This window comes from Mastomys coucha, chromosome X (assembly GCF_008632895.1).
Source record: "Mastomys coucha isolate ucsf_1 chromosome X, UCSF_Mcou_1, whole genome shotgun sequence".
Classification (NCBI taxonomy): Eukaryota; Metazoa; Chordata; class Mammalia; order Rodentia; family Muridae; genus Mastomys; species Mastomys coucha.
Window position 1 is genome coordinate 143,799,971 of NC_045030.1, and position 12,958 is coordinate 143,812,928.

Here is a 12,958-nt window from a genome sequence, read left to right on the forward strand (position 1 = left end):
CCTCCCCTACCCTTTTCCCTTCCTCCTCCCCTCCCTCCTCTTCTCTTCCTCATCCTCTTCCTCCTTCTAAATGGTCTCACATAGACCTTAAACTCCCTACTTTGCTGATGATGACCTTGAACTTCCGATGTTCTAGCCTCTACCTCTTGAGTGCCAAGAATACCAACAAGCTACACCATGTCCCATTTACACAATGCCTGCTGAAGACCCAACCCAGGGCTTGGAAAATGTTAAACAGACATTCAACCAACTGAGTTACATCCCTAGCACCTGCACCTCTACTGTGGATGCTTTAATGGGAAGCTTTGAGCGGACTTGAGGTAACTAGCAACTAGTAGGATTTGGGGACCGCCCCCCCCCAAAGGCCAGAATGAGACTTTATTGTGCATTAATGAATGCCATAGGGCAAATCCAGGTATCTTTGTTGTCTTTATGCCAGTTCGTAAAAAGTTCTCAGAGGAATTGAGATAAAGGTTCTGATAAGCACTAATGGCTTCTGTGCAGAAATACCCTTCAATACACCCATCACAGGACCTTCAGACACGGGCTCAGAGCAACTCAATTCTGCATCTTTCTATCCCTTTCATGTCTACAGTGGAAAAGGGGACTCCCCGTGCTCTTTTGCTGTTGTTTTGAGGCAGGATCTCTCTGCAAAGGCCAACTTTGCATGGAACTCACCATGCAACATAGGCTGGCATCAGATTCATACTCCTTCTGCACCAGTCTCCCAAGTACTGGGATTATAAATGTGTAGCACTATGCCTGACTGACACACTTTGATTTTTGCCATACTTCATCCTAGCATGTATTTATTGAATATTTATTAGATGTCAAGAATTTCAAAAGTACAAGTATAGTGATACTATTTTTATGAAATTCCACTGTTATCTTCATTTCACAAATGAGGGAACTGAGGCTGTAGAGTCATTAGTCTCCTTGCTGAATATCACGCATTCAGTAAGCTGCAGAACTACAATTCAGACCCAGATGTTCTCAGTCCCGAGGTTATATTTTAAATGACTGAATTATACTCTTTCTCATCTCTACCACAGCCCACCATGACCTCTGATTATTCTTTAGATTGGAAATCTCATGTCTGTGGGACCTCTGCATTGGTATAGTCCCCCTGTGTCAAGACTGAAGTCAGCAACAGAAGAGATTGACGATGGGTACTTGCTTCTCTAACCCTCTTTAAAGTCTGCTACCTTTTCAAAATGACCAGTGCTGAGTGACCTTTCTCTGGCTCCACTTATTCAGCTTCAGTGGATGTTTATAGGAAAGAAAACCCCACCCTGAGCCAACATAGCAAACAGACAGACCCAGCACTCTGCTATGTTTAGTTTCCATTCATCTTACAGCTGGATGAAGGGGAAAAAGGAGGCACAGAACTGGCCTGTCTCCAGGCAAGATGCCAGTCTTAGGTCTTGGACAATCCTGGTTTGTGTGGGCTTCAATGCCACATTCAGAGACTTCCACTCCCTTCAGCATGATCCCTCCCTCTCAGGAGAAGGATACCTGGAAGTTTAAAAGAGGGAAGGCTTGCAAATCAGGTTCAGACATTCTGGATGAGAACAGCAGGCCCAGGCCAGAAGTGGTACCATGTCTGAATGGAGGTACCTCAGCTGGGTCAGCATTTTGCTGACCATCCTCCTAGACCTAACACACCAGGGACCTCATGGCTCTGCCTCATCAAACAGCAAGGTCAGTTCTAGCATGAGAGGACAAAGCTCTGGAGATTGTGAGAAAAGTAGCTCCTTGGGGTGGAGGAGTAGGGGAAGTTTCTCAGTGTGTTTCTGCAGGGCTGAGAAGCCGGAGCTAGAAAAAACAAGAGTTACTGTTTGCTGAGTGCATGTCAGGTGCCGTACCCATGGTTTTCATTATTGTTTTAGTTGGTCCTTTCAGCACCCCTGTAAGCCATCCTCTCTTATTCCCATTAATGAGAGATGGAAACAAAGGCTCATAGGTTAAGACAGCAGAGACAGAACTTGATTAGTTCTGTGCCCCACTTCCCTACACTGAGCAAACGAGATGTATGTAGATGGAAGGATAATAAATTCAGGGAAGATAGGGAAGAAGATAGTTATCTTCCTGCTTGCTGACCTTCATGTCTAAGCCTCAGTTAACACATCTGTAAGATATGAGAAATACTGGAATTTAACGCATCAGACACTTATCATGATTGCAGTACATTACTATATGTATGAGGCTCAATCCTTACAGTTGAAATCATAAAGAGGAAAAAACTAAATATCACATTGCCTTGTAAGAATGTAGAGCCCAATGAATACATCCACTCTATTATATTCTAAAGCTTTACTAAAATGTTAGCATTCATTCTAAAGTGATCCATGGACCACCACTACAACCACCAGCAGCAGCTTCAGGTAACTTGGGAGCACGGAGAACATTAGCCTCTCCATGCCCCAAGGTTGCTAAATCAGAACCCACGTTTAGCAAGATCTGGGTTATACTTGCTGCACTCTCAGGCAGGTCTGCACATGACAAAGGTCACTTTCTGTCGAGTCACCTCAGTTTCTCCTCCTGCAGCCAGTTCGGTTCGGGAACTTTGAGATCCCAAATACCTGCCCATCTGATCCCCAAATAGACTCTCTCTAGCTCACCTCTCTTGTCTTCTCTTTCAGTTGTTGATGACAAGCTACTCCATACGTTCCACTGTGGTATCTCGTTATGCACACACTTTGGTCACCTCTGTCCTCGTCAATCCACATGATGAAGCCCATGAAGCCATCTTTGACCTGAATCTACCCCGCATTGCCTTTATCTCCAATTTCACAATGTAAGTCTCCTTTCAAACTTACTATTTCATTCATTTGTGCATACATTCTTTCAATCTTGTTTTTTCACTAGTGCAGAGCAGTTAAGAGGATGAATTATAAAAGCAGGCATCTTGGCTTTGACTCCTGCCTCTGCCAGCTGTACAACTCAGGATAAGCTACCTAACTTCTGAGTCTTATTTTACACATCTGTAAAATGCAGATAAAATTAGAAACCACTTGCAAGGATTAAATGAATTAAAATGTATGGAAATCTATGCTAACACTAGTGTGTGGCATACAATAAATACTTGACAAAAAATAGAGGTTTGAGGAGAAAAAAAACCCAGCAAACCTTTTCCTGATACTAAAGGCATGATTCATACAGTGCTGGCTAGATATGGTGGAAAGATGGACTACACACAATCCCTGCTCCCAGTCTACTGTCTAATGGGGAATACACACACACACACACACACACACACACACACACACACACACAAAGGAACAAAGTGATTTAAATAGAGTACTCCAGGAGGAAATAGAAAGTTGATTGTAAGAAGGTAGGAACCACGTGGCCCAGCCAGAGATGGTGATCAGTTCTGAACTACCATCAGTAGACGGAAGCCTTGGAAAAGTGACACACAACCTAAAGCTTCAATTATGAAATGTTCACTAGCCAAACACTATGGAGGCAGGCATGGAAAATTGAAGCAAAAGAATTAAGACACACATGTTCCCTCACGAGGAGAAAGTCCATGCACTTCTATGTCACGGAAGTGTAACAGGCAGAAGATGGGTCAGAGTGAGACTTGAGAGGTAGGAAAAGACTAGGCTTTTAGGGCATTCCAATGTGAAAGCAAGCACATGGAACACACACACACGTGTGTGTGTGTGTGTGTGTGTGTGTGTGTGTGTGTGTGCACCCCCTCCACACTATACTATACTATGCTGTACTATACTATATTATACTATATCCCTATACTATACTATAGAACAGATACATACTATGAGAAAAATACATGTTAAGTCATCAAAGAATAATGGAAAACTCTAAACAGAACACTAATACCTTTTCATACCCCTTTGATTTGTCTCCAGCATCCCCAGGGAAACTTTAGAGATAGCTGAACCCCTTAGTAGACATGGTGATGTGATAATCAAGGAGTGACAATCAGGAATCAGGGATAGGCTGGAAGAGCCAGCCAAGAAGCTGGGAAGCAGAGAGGGTCCTGTACTAGAACAAAGAACATGAAGACGATGGTGGAATTTGAGAGTCCATTGGCAGGAGAAACAACCTGTTTGTGGTGGAAGTATGAATGGGCATCATCTTTTTTTTTTTTCAGTTTTGTTTAGTTAGATGACAGGCGATGGATGAGTTGATGAATGAGGGAAGAGATGCAGATGAAAGAACTCTTAGTCTGAGTTATGAAAAGGCTTCTGGGGTTGGGGATGTTGCTCAGTCAAATGTTTTTGTAGTGTACCAAAACATCTTGGATCCAGTTCCCAGTAACACATAAAATGGCCACTGGAACACACACCTGTCATACCAGCACCCGGGAGGTGGAAGCAAGAAGATTAGAAATTCATGGTTATCGTCCACAGCTATATATAGTATGTTCAAGTTCAGTACCAGCCTCAGCTACATGAAATCCTGCGTCAAGGGGGCAAAAGGAGAGGGGATTTCTGTCTTGGAGTGGAGACACTCTCAGAGTTGGATTAGGGAGTCCAACCCAAACAGAATGTCTGCTCTTGCTCAGTCATTGTCACCCCTGTGATGGGGGAGAAGGCTTCTATGCTATAAACAATCTTTACAGTCCTAAGCCCATGCCATGCCATCAAGAAACTCCTGGCCTTGCCTTGAGAGTGGGTAGGTTGTGAAGAGGGGATTGAGGTAAAGTCAGTATAGGGGAGAGAAACTGACCATAATGAAGGGGTGCTTCCCTACAACAGGATTTCCAAGTTGGTAAGACTTGAAGGAACCAAAATCCTTGCAAGTAGGGGACCAAAAGAACCAAATACAAGAATAAAAGTAGTCCCCAAACAAAGAAGTCCCAAGTATGATATGAAGTGTGGGGGCGACCTGAGAGGTTGGCAGTCAGGTGATGTAAAGACCAAGCAATGGGCAGAATGCGGGTTCATTTCAGAAAAAAAAAAAAAAAAAAAAAACACCAAAAAGATTTATAAAATATTAAGCAAAGCAGGCTGGAGAAATGTCCCTGGGCAGACTCTGTGGAAAGTATGCTGGTTGGAGGCAGCACACACACAGAGGCCCCAGTGTGCTACTGCCAGAGTTGCTCCACCCTACCACCCCAGCCCCCAAGAGACCTTGAGGCCCAGCCAGCACTGTCCACCCCCACACTAGCCAAGCCTCAGCAATACTGTTTCAGCTGCCTTGAAAGGCTCCTGCCAGCTGTATATCTTCCCCTAGCGTTCCTGGAAGCTGCTACTATCTGTGTCCTAGCTGCTCCATTTCTGAAATGGAGACAGCTGTTCTTGCCTCCCGCAGAGGTATATTAATGTTCTCTAGGACACCACATTCTCACATCTCAAAGGTAGCTCTGCCCTATCCGTTCCTTCCCAGTGTGAGCTTTATCCAACACTTTACATTCCTTGCTGCCATGCAAGCTCACTGGGTCTTGAGTTCTCTTGCCATCTTTCTCTAACCCCCTTTTCTTTGATCCACTATTCCTTCAAATGAGCTCTGACTTTTCTTACTGTCCTTCTTGGTTGCCCATTGTGAAGTGATCGAGTGAGTGCTGCATTCCGGGCACGAGCAGCAAAGCAGGTAGGCATTTCTTTATCCTCGAGGAGCTCACAGTCTCTTAGAGAAAATATGACATAGAGAACATAAGCACACTTGCATCCGTTTGTCTATAAGAAGTGTTAGCAAAAAAAAAAAAAAAGAAGAAGAAGAAGCAAGGAGAGCAAAGGAGACAGACATCGAGTAGAGGTACTAATCTAGAACTATTAAAGATCAAGTGACATTAAACAGGACCCAAAGAGAGTTCTGTGAAGACTTACAAAGATCTGGAAGAGGAACATTCTAGGCAAAAGGAAGCATAATTACCAAAGCTCTGGGGCAAAAGTGTACTGAACAAGTTTTTTAAAAAGCAAGGAACGCTATACAAAGCAGCTAAAACTACATTGCCGAATGGATACCTAAATGCACCATAAAAAGAAAGGAAGTTCTGTTTCTTGTGACAGCATAAATGGGTAGGGTCTATGCCTCAAATCCCAGCATAGAGAAGGCTGTGACTAGAATATTAGGAGCTCAAGCCAGTTTGGACCACACACCAAAACCATATCACTAAATGAATGAATGAATGAATAAATAAATAAATAAATAAGACAGTTTTTATTTAATTCTGGTTTTAAAGCCGGGTGCAGTTCCTCATGCCTATAATACCAATTTTGGAAAGTGAAGGCAGACAGATGGGGAGTTCAAAGGCAGCCTGAAGTAGAACAAAACTTGGTATCCAAAACAAAACAACCAACAAATGAAACTCTCTCAAATTGTGGTTAGAGAGCTGACTTGCAGCTATGAGCACTGTCTGCTCTTCCAGAGGTCCTGGGTTGAATTCCCAGCACCACATGGTGGCTCACAACTCTCTATAATGCTAATTCCAGGGGTCAGACCCCCTCCCTGGCCTCTGCAGGTACCAAACGTGTATATAACATATAGTCATATACACAAGCAAAGCATCCATACACATAAAATAAAACAGTAACTTTAAAGATGTTTCAAACTCTTAAACACTGCCAAATGGATAGAGGGGGAGGTCACTATGCTAAGTGAAGTATGCCAGATGCAGAAAGGCAAATACTACGTGACATCATTCACATGATATATACACATATATTTTACACAACGTATACATGTGTTACATGGATAACATTAGTACCTACAACTTTTATGGGGGGTTTTGTATGTGTGTGTATATGTGCATGTTTTCATGTATTGTGGAATCTAGAGTGTTAGTTTTGTGAATTTGCGGGTGGAATGATGATTCTCAAAGGGTTGAGAAGAGATGGGGAAATCTGATCACAATTAGATAGGAATGACAAGCTCTATGCACCCCACCAAAAAGCTAGACTGACTTCTTAATGTAACTTTTTATTGACTATTTGTGGATTTCACATCATGCATCCCAATCCCACTCACCTCCCTGTCCCTTCGGATCTGACCTCTGCACCCAAAAGAAAAAAAAAATCCACATTGTGGAAGCTGTAGTGTGTCCCACACTATATACCCTTTTGTCCACACTTCTTTGCTTTAAAAAGTTTACTGCAATGAGTCACTGGTCTGGTCTGAGGCCTCTGGCTTCTGCTACTCTATCAATACTGGATCCTCACTGGAACTCCTCTCAGATATCCTGTTGTTGCCCTGTGTCATGGAGATCCTGCAGCATTGAAGGATTCGTGCTCCAGCAGTTCATAGATGGAATAGATGTTGGGGTGATAACCAACTCAAACCCATGGATCTGGGCCTGTGTGGTAGCTGAGTTAGTCAGCTGGCCACCTCTCCCACACCCACACCACCTGACAAACTCTCCAGCATTGCCCCTGGCTAGTTCATCAAATGCCTGCAGGAGCCAGCAAGGGACAGAGCCAGCTCTCCCACTCTCATGCTCTCAGGGCTAGCTCACATTAGGGCCAGCTGTATTGTACTGCCTAGGCAAGGTACAGGGCCCAGGCTCCTGAATGTTGCAGCCAGTGAAGGGCAGTGCCCTGTCTATTTAAACACAGATATGGAGGATTAAAATCAGGTTTTTGTATTTGCAAGATAAGCATTTTACCTCATATGCTTTTATGTATTAGTTAAAAATAATTTTAACTTTAAAAATTATACAGAGATAGAGGCAAGACTATTAAGTTCAAGGCCCTTTGAGCTTCAGAGTAAGCCCTGCTCAAACAAAAAAAAAGGCAGGAAGAACATGCTACATAGTGTGTTCAAGACTAGCTTAAGCTACATAGTGAAGCCCTGTCTCAAAAAGCTGTTGCTATAGGCCAGTCTAGTCTACATAGTAAGTTCAGTCCAGCCAATGGTACATCATAAGACCCTGTCTTAAATTTAAAAAGATTAATAGATATTTCTACTGCTATGCAATCAATCTATAAAGAGCAAGAGCTTAAAATGGAGACCAGTTAGTAGGTGTGATAAATAGTTTTCATTTGCTTGACATACACTAGACTCATCTGGGAAGATGGAACCTCAACTGAGAAAATGCCTCCATCAAATTGGCCTATAAGCAGGGATGTGGTTCATTTTGTTTATTCATGATCGATATGGATGGGCCCAGCCCTTTGTGGGTAGTGCCATCCCTGGGCTGGTAGTCCTGGGCTCTATTAAAAATAAAAAGCAGGTTGAGCAAGCTGTGGGGAGCAAGCCAGTAAGCAGCACTCCTCCATCAGCCTCTGCCTCCAGGTTCTAGCCCAGTATGAGTTCCTGTCCTGACCTCCCTTCATGATTGGAAGATTTAAGTTGAAATAAACTTTTACTCTTCCCAAGTTGCATTTGGTCATGGTGTTTATCACAAAACAGAAGGCAAACTAGAACCGAAATTGGTACCAGGTTCATGGGGTATTGCTGCAAAAGAGCTGGCCATGTTGTTTCAGGGAAGAGATTATGGAAGATTTTGGAATTTGGGACTGGAAAAACTGTTGAGTGTTTAGTGTCTAATGGACTGTTCTGTGGAAGCATGGAAAATAAGAGTGCTGAGAGTGGTGTGATAATAGAGACCTGGATTGTCAAGTTTCCTAGGGAAGCAAAGACTTTATCAGGTTATTATTATATTTTGAATTGAGAAGCTTTGGTTTCTGGTCACTGAAAATGGGCCTGAAAAATCAGCTGTGATTAGCAAGAGACCAGTGTCCATAGAGTGAAAACGTTACTTTGCTGGGACAATCAATGCTGGTTAGCTTGGGCTAAAGAATCAACAGTGATTAATAAGAGACTAGCATCATTGAGGTGAAATCTTGTGGGAAGTATTTCCTTGGCATCAGCACACAGAAGCTATGGTCCAAGGTTGCATCTCAAGCTGATAGCCAGGCTTAGTAATGTGCAAGAGTCCCCCCCCTTTTTTTTTCTTTTGATATTGTGATGGGGTCATGGAGAGCAGCTGAGGCTTGGCACTGTGAGAAGCCAGGAGAGGCCATTGACAAAGATTAAAAACTCAGTTGTAGTGCAGACCCAGAATATTGGCAGTGCCAGGACTATAGGAGGTATAGACAGTGGCAACTGTGGTGTGGAGCTGGCCTGAGCCCTAGAGACCAACCAGCTTTGTGTACTGCAGACAGCAGAGCTGCAGAGGTGGTGCTGCCCACTTGAGACTTTGGAGCCCAGGGGTTGTGAGTGAATCCCAGATGTTGGACTTTTTATGCTGTCAGAGTTTGGTTTTGCTTTGATTGTAACTGTGTCCTACCTAATTCTTCCCTCTTGGGACAAGAATTATGCAACTTATTTTTTATTTTACGTGAGCTCACACTTAAGGGATTTTGGATTTTTAGAGAGACTCTGGATATCTTAAAGAAGCTGAACATTTTTTTTTTAAGAGTCTGATTTTTTTTTAAAGTGTGTGAGACTTTTAAAGTTGTTTTATGTTTTTTATTGTGATATTAGCATGAGATCTTGGGGAAAAACAAGAAAGGAAAGGTTATGATTTAATATGATGTATTTGTGTGTCATATTGAATAGGGGTCACTTGTAGTTTTGGGGGTTTTTTGTTGCTTTTTGTTTGTTTGTTTGTTTGTTTGTTTGTCAACCTGATGCAAGCTACAGTCATCTTGGAAGAAGGAACCTCAATTAAGAAAATGCCCCCAACAAATCAGCCTATAGGTGAGCAGCAGGCATGTAAGAACATTTTCTTAATTACTGATTGATGAGGGAGGGCTCAGCCCATTATGAGTGACGTTATCTCTGAGCTGGTAGTGCTTGCTTCATTAAGAAAACAGGCTGAGCCGGGCAGTGGTGGCGCACACCTTTAAGCCCAGCACTTGGGAGGCAGAGGTAGGCAGATTTCTGAGTTCGAGGCCAGCCTGGTCTACAGAGTGAGTTCCAGGACAGCCAGGGCTACACAGAGAAACCCTGTCTTGGGTTAGGGGTGGGAGAAGAAATAAAAGAAAACAAGCTGAGCAAACCATTGGGAGCAAGCCAGTAAGCAGCACTTTTCCATGGCTCTGCATCAGCAACTGCCTCCAGGTTCCTGACCTTCTTGAATTCCTGCCCTGACTGCGCTTATTGATGAAACATGACCTGAGCTTTGTAAACTGAAATTAAACCCTGTTTCTTCCACTCTCATCATTTCTTAGTTATCTGCAGTTCTCTGAATAAGGTTGAGGCCTCACAGCCTTTCCTCCTTCCATGTTAAACTATCTGCTGGTGTCTTCCTTGTTCAGGTCATGTTTAGCCATATTGTTGAGACTTCACGGGTGTAGCTTCTCTGACATCCTAGGAGACACAATCTCACAAAAAAACTTCATGTTCCTCTGGCTTTTACAATCATTCCATCTCCTCTTCTGTAATGATCCCTGAACCTTAGGTGTAGGAGTTGTGTTGTAGACATACCAGTTGGGACTGGGCTGCACAATGCAGAGGCATTTTGATTGGTTGCAGTTTTATATAATGGTTATTTGTTGCAAAGAGAAGTTTCCTTGATGAGGGGTTAAAACTACTCTTGCATGTTGGTATAAGGATAAATGTTTAGATTGTGTTTAGGAGTTATGCTGGCTTAGTAAAGTGGCAATTGTATGTTCTCCTCAAAGAGCCATGATTTCATTAGCCCTGGTAGTTTTCTAGTGGTCATTGTTATGGTTCATAGGAATCCTAGCTGGTTAGAATTAGTGGTTGCGTCCCTCCTTTAGAAACTTGTAGGACACAATCTGGTATATTCAGGTCAGATTTAGTTCATGTCCCTTGGGGCCTGTGTCACTGACAATTTTTTTATTAATTGGTAATTTTATTTATTTACATTTGGAATGTTGTCCCCCCTTCCCAGTTTCCCCTCTACAAGCCCCCCATCCCATCCTACCTCCCCTTTGCCTCTAAAGTACTCACAGACAGGAGCCTAGTATGGCTCTCCTCTGAGAGGCTCTGCCAGCATCTGACTAAGACAGATGCAGATACTCACAGCCAACCTTCAGACTGAGCCTGGGGACCCCAATGGAAGAGTCACTGACAATTTTTAACCATTTATATCATTCACAATATTTTTTACCTAGTGTGTTTTCTTTAAGAAGACACAGTTTTTAGATTGTTATTCATATCTCAAGCAACAGTGCCTGTGAGTTAATTAAATTGTGTGTGTATGTGTGCATGCATGTGCGTATGTGCACATGCACATAAATCTCACTAACTTGTCTACCTTGGCCTGGAACTCACTATATGGCCCAGAGGAACCTTGAATTTGTCATCCTAAGTGCTGGGATTCTATGTCTGCACTATCATGCTTAGCTTGATGTGTTTTATTTAAAAATAAATGTTATAGCAAATACACAACTATTACAGTAAAAATGTTCAAGCTATGTTATACCTAAAAATATTTTTGTGTGTTAAAAGGCAAACATTGGTCAATGCTTTAAGAAACACGAAACTGCAACCTTAGTATCCCACATGCTGTGTAGTTTCTCTTTCCCCAGTTGACAAACTTCAGAGGAACATTGTCACCTCTTTCATCTCACTCTCACTGCCATTAATTGTTCCCACTCTATTTTGAATTTAATGACACTGTTTTATTCTTTCTTTTCCCATCCCCCTTCTCCTCCCTTTTATTTCTGTCTGTTTTTGACCATCATTTTTCTTTGTCTGACTTCACTATCCCTCCTTTTTCCCTGCCCCATCAGGACCATCAACGATAAAATCTATGTTGCAGAAGTCAAGGAAAAACACCAGGCAAAGAAAATGTATGAGAAAGCCTATCAGCAAGGAAAGACGGCTGCTCATGTGGGCATCAGGTAAGGCTTCATCTCATCTGAAATATGATTAAGTCATCTTAGCTGGATGACCAGGAAGGATAGACTTTCTCTCTGGACCCCATTCTCTACTTCTGTAAAATGAAGAAAATTATTTCTACTTCATAGGATTTACATCAAGATTATGTGAGTCAGTAAAAGTCAAAGCATATAACAATAGATGTTTAACCTGTGGGCGCTTACTTCCCTGATTCTAGCTTTCTTTTGCTAGCAAGATGGCGCTTAGTGGTGCTTTAGGGGAAGACTATATACAAGTGACTTTTTCTCTCCTCTTTTTATTTTTACTTTGAATATGATATTTTATTTATTGTCTGAGAATTCCATACATGTATGCAATGTAATTTGATCTGTCAAACTCTCATCCTCCATCCAACCCCTCATATACCCCTTTAATTCATCCCCCTCCCAACTGCATATCATTTCCTTTTTTTCTTTTCTTTTCTTTTTTCTTTTTTTTCTTTATAATTGTCTGTGTTCAGTTAGCCAGTGGGTGTGGGGCCACTTACTGGAGCATGGCAATCTACCAGGTAAGACTACATCTTCTGGGTTTGCAGCCCCTTAGGATGAACAACAATATGAACTAACTAGTACCCTCAGAGCTCCGCAGGGACTAAACCACCAACCAAGGACTGCACATGGTGGGACTCATGGCTCCAGCAGCATATGTATAGCAGATGATGGCCTAGTCGGTCATCAATGGGAGGAGAGGCCCTTGGTCCTGTGAAGGTTTATGCCCTAGTGTAGGGGAATGCCAGGGCCAGGAAGCAGGAGAGGGGTGAGTTGGTGAGCAGGGGGAGGGGAGAGGGAATAGGGGGTTTTTTTGGAGTGGAAACCAGGAAAGGGGAGAACATTTGAAATGTAAATAAAGAAAATATCTAATACAAAAAAGGCTACATCTTCCAAGTAAACATGACTTTCTCTCCCACAAGAAACCATCAACTAGCTCTTCTGTGAAGAATAGAATCTCATGGACCCCTCCCCACACTCATGCTAGGATTTTGGTTGGCTTCATCTTGTGCAGGTTTTGTTTACATAATTATAGCTGCTGTGAGTTTATGAGTACAAAAGCCACATGTTGTAGATGGAAGATATTATCCCTTTCCATTCTTTAGGTTTGACATTCTTTCTAACCCTTATTCTATGATGTTACCTGGGCATCAGATTCACTTATTCTCAGCATTTTGATCAGTTTTGAGTCTCTCTCTCTCTCTCTC

General features: G+C 42.6%; 1 protein-coding gene across 1 annotated transcript in view; it reads left to right on the top strand.

Moving 5' to 3' along the window:
* Positions 1-1,565: 1,565 nt before the first annotated feature.
* The window catches only part of Itih6 (inter-alpha-trypsin inhibitor heavy chain family member 6), a 30,486-nt gene continuing 19,093 nt past the window's right edge, over positions 1,566-12,958 (top strand). Inside the window, 3 exon segments of the mRNA XM_031380360.1 lie at positions 1,566-1,701; positions 2,643-2,797; positions 11,616-11,726. Of these exon segments, the coding sequence (XP_031236220.1) occupies positions 1,600-1,701; positions 2,643-2,797; positions 11,616-11,726 (368 nt within the window). The 5' untranslated portion in view covers positions 1,566-1,599.